At 38.6% G+C, this 5,703-nt stretch overlaps 1 protein-coding gene across 1 annotated transcript in view; it reads left to right on the forward strand.

Moving 5' to 3' along the window:
- LOC764971 (carboxypeptidase B) overlaps positions 1-5,494 on the forward strand; it is an 11,941-nt gene extending 6,447 nt beyond the window's left edge. Inside the window, exons 8-11 of the mRNA XM_030991213.1 lie at positions 1,703-1,793; positions 2,838-3,055; positions 3,683-3,767; positions 5,160-5,494. Of these exons, the coding sequence (XP_030847073.1) occupies positions 1,703-1,793; positions 2,838-3,055; positions 3,683-3,767; positions 5,160-5,386 (621 nt within the window). The 3' untranslated portion in view covers positions 5,387-5,494. The remainder of the gene's footprint in view (positions 1-1,702; positions 1,794-2,837; positions 3,056-3,682; positions 3,768-5,159) is intronic.
- The last annotated feature ends 209 nt before the right edge of the window (positions 5,495-5,703 follow it).

A 5,703-nucleotide genomic window follows, 5' to 3' on the forward strand; every position in this document is an offset into this window, starting at 1 on the left:
CATGCCACTGGTTGTTCTCAACATTATAATCTTTAGATAACATTTTTTCCTTCAATTAGGAGTTATCAAAAGATGTAAATTCTGTAGATTTGTGATCGTGATTTGTACATCCCTTGAGAGACCAATGCCAGTGAATGGTGAGAGCAAACAATTACATGAACGGCCTGTCGTAGTTACGTCCAACTTAATGTCGATCTTAGTCTTTGTTAAACACCCCCAGTTTACAAACATATTTATGAATTTGTCAGGACTCCGATGTATTTATCTGGGCCCAGATTAAGATTTGTATTGTTTAAATACTATGAAATGAATAACCAAGTGATACTATACATGCATATGTATTATTATCGAAACAACAAAGTCCAATGACCTATTCCATGTCAGGTCTGTAAACAAAACAATGGAGAGTAATTTCTGGGAGTAATTTCTTCTTCCCCCTTCGCGAGTTTCGAATGACGGTAAGAAACAGTTGTGGTTTCATTTTTTCCAAGAAACCAAAATTTCGTTGCTTATTCTTATCTCTTCCCCAGTACTGTGCGAGTTATTAGGGGTGGGGCGGAGATGATGATGCGACTTATCTTCCTATTTGAAGGGGAAAAAAAAGAATGCCTCCCCTCTACAAACACTGAAACACACATAAACACACACGCACACGCGCGCGATTGAACACTTTCGCACTTACGCACACATATAAAAAGTCCCGTTTTCGCTAGTGAAAAGAACACTGAACACTGGAGTGCAACAACATGGTTTACGTCTAAGGGTGCGTTTTTGGGGTCTTGCGACTAGATATGTACATATCGTACCCCACTATCATACCCCACTATCGAACCCCACTTTACGAGAGTGATTTGCGGGATGTCGCGTTTATCGTCTCTTCACGATTCAAATAAAGGCCTTGTGTCTGCGCCGCTGTTTTGACCCGGGAAGCAGACAGTTTCTCGGAGGTCAACTACACACACATGCTTGTGCACAACACATGGCGCGCGCTAGCCTCTGAACCGGAAATTAACCTGGGTGGTCCGATTTGTATGTGGGGTTCAAAACAGCTTTGCGTTTATCATCTCTCAGAAACGTGATTCTGGCTGTATGTCACATTCAAAACACACCTTTTTGCGTCTTTAGATATGCCCATATCTAAAGACCTTTAAAAAAGGCTTTGCATTTATCACCTTCTAAATTTGCCTGAAAGACGTTTGAGAAACCTGATTCTAGCCAAAATTTGGTCAATAAACGCACCCCAAGGGCACTGTTGATATATTGGAAAAGGCTCTTTACTCAAACAAGAAGTCTTGGGTTCAATTATAATTTCAGTCATTCTCGACTCATGTTTATCGAATGGATAGCTAGCTGGCAAAGCTGGGAGTAATAATGCTTGCAGAATAAGACGAATTCTCCAGATTCTTCACAAAGTAGAAAAAAGCCTGGAAAGAGAATAGTTACGCACTATTCCTCACATTCAAGGCCACCCTAACCCTAACTCTAACCCTAATCCTAACCCTAACCCTAAGTCTAGCTAACCCATATCCTAAACCTAACCCTAAACCCTAAACCCTAACCCTAACACTACGTAACTATTCTCTTTCCAGGCTTTTTTCTACTTTGGGCAGAATCCGCAGAATTACATAAAACATTTTTAATGCTGATGAAGCTACTCTGCGTAAATAAAACCATCATATTTTTGTTTATTGATATTTCACAGGACCGTATGTGGCGCAAGACTCGATCACCAAACAAAGCATCAGTCTGCAAAGGAACGGACCCTAACAGAAACTGGCCCTATGAGTGGGGAGGTAAGCTTTATATTTAATTTAACATAATACTTGTTGGTTATATCGGGGTTTATTGGAAACCACTCTTTTTTTATAAGCACCCGAAAGCTTGTAGAATGGGAAAATGGGTGGGGAAATGGGGACTAATGCGTGTGACGTAATTCAGCGCTATTATGCGGAACGAAAGATGGATTCCTATTTCACGTTCATATTGATTATGGTAATCAGTTGATAATTGTTACAGTATCTTTATGTGTTTTGTTCCCTTCCCATCGTTTTCCTATTCTAAATTTTGTTCACTTTTATTCACTCTTTCCTTGTCTCCGAGTTGAGAAATAATATGATCCTGCATGTATATCGGTAATAATTCACTATTATGCAGTGGCGGATATAATGGGAAAGGAAGCACATGCAAAGCTCGGAAGAAAAGTCTTACGGGTTATAGGAATTAAACATTCCTTTTTTTCTTCCAGGCAACTTGGGGAGGTGCAGCAGGGGAAACCAATTCTATTCTTTCATACTTTGTATCCCATGTTGCCATTCTATTGTACCTTCTATTGTATGTTTGAAGTGCCAAATATATAATAATACTATTTGAAAAGCTCACCTTCCCCCTCCCCTGCCTGAGCTGCCCAACCAAAAGAAATTCGCTTTATTTTCTATAGATTTTAGAACTCTTTTTATCGTAATATTGAGACATATTTTTCCATGTATCTGAGGTACTTGGGGACCTTTACGTTTAATTTCGGATGTTTTGAGGGAATGATTTTAATAGAGTAAACAAAAACCTGCGCCTGTGTTGTTGTTGTGTGTGTGTTTTTTTGTTTTGCAGTGGTTCACCGCGCCATATCTGAACAAGCTTTAAAGATCCACTGCACTACGTATAGCTACTTGCGCCCTCTATAGCGCAAACAATGCCTTATCGGTGCCTGTTGACCCCCCATGATCCCTTTTTCTTACGTATTGAGAGCTGGTTTGATGTCAGTGACCTTGCAGGGAGGTCTAATCCCCCTGGCTAAACTAGTACAGACGGCCTTTAAATTTCTCATATCCATGTCTACACAGGCGTAGGAGCTAGCAGTTCCCCATGCTCTGAAACCTACCGCGGGTCTCAGGCTCTCTCCGAGGTCGAAGTGGCAAACGTCGTCAACTTCTTACGGGAGAGGAAGGCGGAGGGACAGGACTTCCTGGTGTTCATTGACTGGCACAGTTACTCGCAGCTGATCATCGCACCGTGGTCGTATCTCGAGTCTAATGCTCGCACCGAACACTACGATGAACAGGTGACAGCAATATCATTAAAATTAAAATTAAAATCAAAGTGATTTCAATCGAATTCGATTGAATTCAGTTAAGTTAAAATCAGTTTTATTCAATCCAGTTCTATTTTATTCCATTCAATTCCATTCCATTCACTTCACTTCATTTCACCTCAGTTCAATTCAGTTTTTTTTTCGATTGAACTCAATTTAGTTCAAGTTCAATTCTATTCAAATCAATTTAATTTAGTTAAGTTCTATTCGATTTAGTCCAGTCCCATTCGATTCGATTCGATACGATTTATAGTACAATTCAGTTCAGTTCAATCCAGTTCGATTCGATTCAAGTCGACTCTATTCAATGATGACTCATGTACCCAATCAGGAACATACACATTATGGCCGGTATTATAGGCTACACTTCAATTTGCATAAAGATCAGGAGAAATTGGACTATAGGCTAGATTATCATATTCCCTGCGGGATGTATAATAGTATTTCACATTATAATTATGCTGCAGATACTTTTTTTTTCTTGTCTTTATTCATTGACAAAGTATAAACTATCTGCCTTGTATATGAAAATAAAGTAAAATGGGCAAGCGAAGAAGCAATCATGTTATCTTTTATTTATATTCTAATCACTGACAGATGGCGATGGCTGCAGCAATGGCCGACGCCATTAGAGACACACATGGAAAACGGTACGATCATGGAGTTGGCGCCGAAATTCTCTGTAAGTCAAGTTATTTACCAAGTCTTTGGGGCCATTGTAATTCAATATCAGCTTTTCACTATCAGAAAGGAAAACAAAGTTTTGTCGCTACTGTCCAAGTACTACCGACAAGGGCGCATTCGCATCACAGGCCAATATTATGCTGTTATAATGGGAAGAATTACCTCTTTAACTAACATCATTCATTTATCGATTTAATACAATATATCTCATGTCACTAGTTACTTTAATCATCCTCCAGTTTACCGATGATATTCGGGACCAAGACAGTTGTTAAGCAGTTGTTGAACGGTTTTAACTTTCCACAGCTCGAATTAATTAGCCCGCAATCATAGAAAGTAGAGTAAAGATAGGTACGCCACAGGAAGTCGCGCTCGTTTATAGGTCAGATGCATTGTGATTTGGATGGAACTATCTGGATCTCCATAAATAATTGACCTTTGAGCTCGCACGCGTTTAAATACTACAACACAACTATCTCTCTTGGAGTATGCTAGGCTCGAACTGTCTATGCGCCCATGGAGTAGGTCCATGATGCGCCCTTATCGGCTGTGCTTTGACAATAGCGACAAAACACTATTACAAAATATATAATGCTTACATATACATAACAGACAATCATAATGTAGAACCTACAACAGAATGTAAAATATTTACAACAAATTAAACATCAATAATCAAGAAAATTCCTTTGAAATGACTTATACTTAAAATATAAAAAGGGGAGAGATACTGACAGCCGGAGAAATTAAGAAAGTGTATAACTTTATTGTATTTTATATTGCAGATCAAGTTTGGTTACGAAACGTGTCACGCTATTGATGACGTAGTAAAATGTGACGTCACATCCTAGTTTAATGACCCATGGAAATAACAGAGTTCTCACTTTTTTAAAACTTCTACAGAAAGAGTGATTAGAGGGATTGAAAAGGAGGGAGCTAAATTTGTGAGAAAAATTGATAGGTCCCTTTAGGATAAAGACTCACTTATATCATTGAAATAGTTCAAACACTTATTAACATTTGTAGTTTAATAGGCCCAAACAGCGAACAGGCAGAAATAACAAACAAACATATATAAAACAACCAACCTAGTTGAAAATATGGAAAATTTATTTTATTGTTTTGACAGTTTAATTCCATGTCCTTGGGCTTGCTTCTTAGCCTTTTTGATGATATCGGTGGGATTTTGATTTACAGAATCCATTATCTTTGATTACTGACTTGTGTTTGTATTATAATTTGTATATTATTGTTCAATTCACACGATCTTCCTGAAAAACAGCTATTAGGCTGAAGGAACCATGTTTTAAATAAATAAATGAAATGAAATTACGTTTCGGGCCTAAGTAAGTGTGGTAATTTATTCTTGTTTATGTGTGGAAAATTACAGATGCATCCTCAGGCTCGAGTAAGGACTATGGCTACGCCACGTTTGAACTTGGGGGCGCCATCACCAACGGGGGGCTCGGGGCCAAGTATTCCTACACGGTGGAGCTTCGTGACACGGGCAGATACGGGTTTACACTCCCCGAGAACCAGATACAGCCCACCTACGAAGAGATACACGCCGCCGTGCGAGTTATCGGTGACCGTGTACTCAGCGAGCTTGGCTTGTAAAAGTGCTTGGGTTTTAAACTGAACCATAGCTTTTGATCAAGAAATAAAACATCTGACGTTAGTTAATATGATTTTATGATTGATTTTATCATTAAAGGCAGATACACATGGCTCTACGCATTATTGATGAACGTGTACTCAACGAGCTTATATAACATAGAAAAGAAAAGAATTTTATAAAACCGTAGTTTTGATCAAAATAAAACATAGGATTATAATTTATATGGTGTAATGGTTAATTCTACCATTTAGAGATGATATAATAACGACTCCCGTGCGCGCCATTGGTTAACAGCGAACGCTTTGATTGTACAAAA

Source organism: Strongylocentrotus purpuratus, unplaced genomic scaffold (genome assembly GCF_000002235.5).
Source record: "Strongylocentrotus purpuratus isolate Spur 01 unplaced genomic scaffold, Spur_5.0 spur5_scaffold_2, whole genome shotgun sequence".
In the NCBI taxonomy this organism is placed as follows: Eukaryota; Metazoa; Echinodermata; class Echinoidea; order Camarodonta; family Strongylocentrotidae; genus Strongylocentrotus; species Strongylocentrotus purpuratus.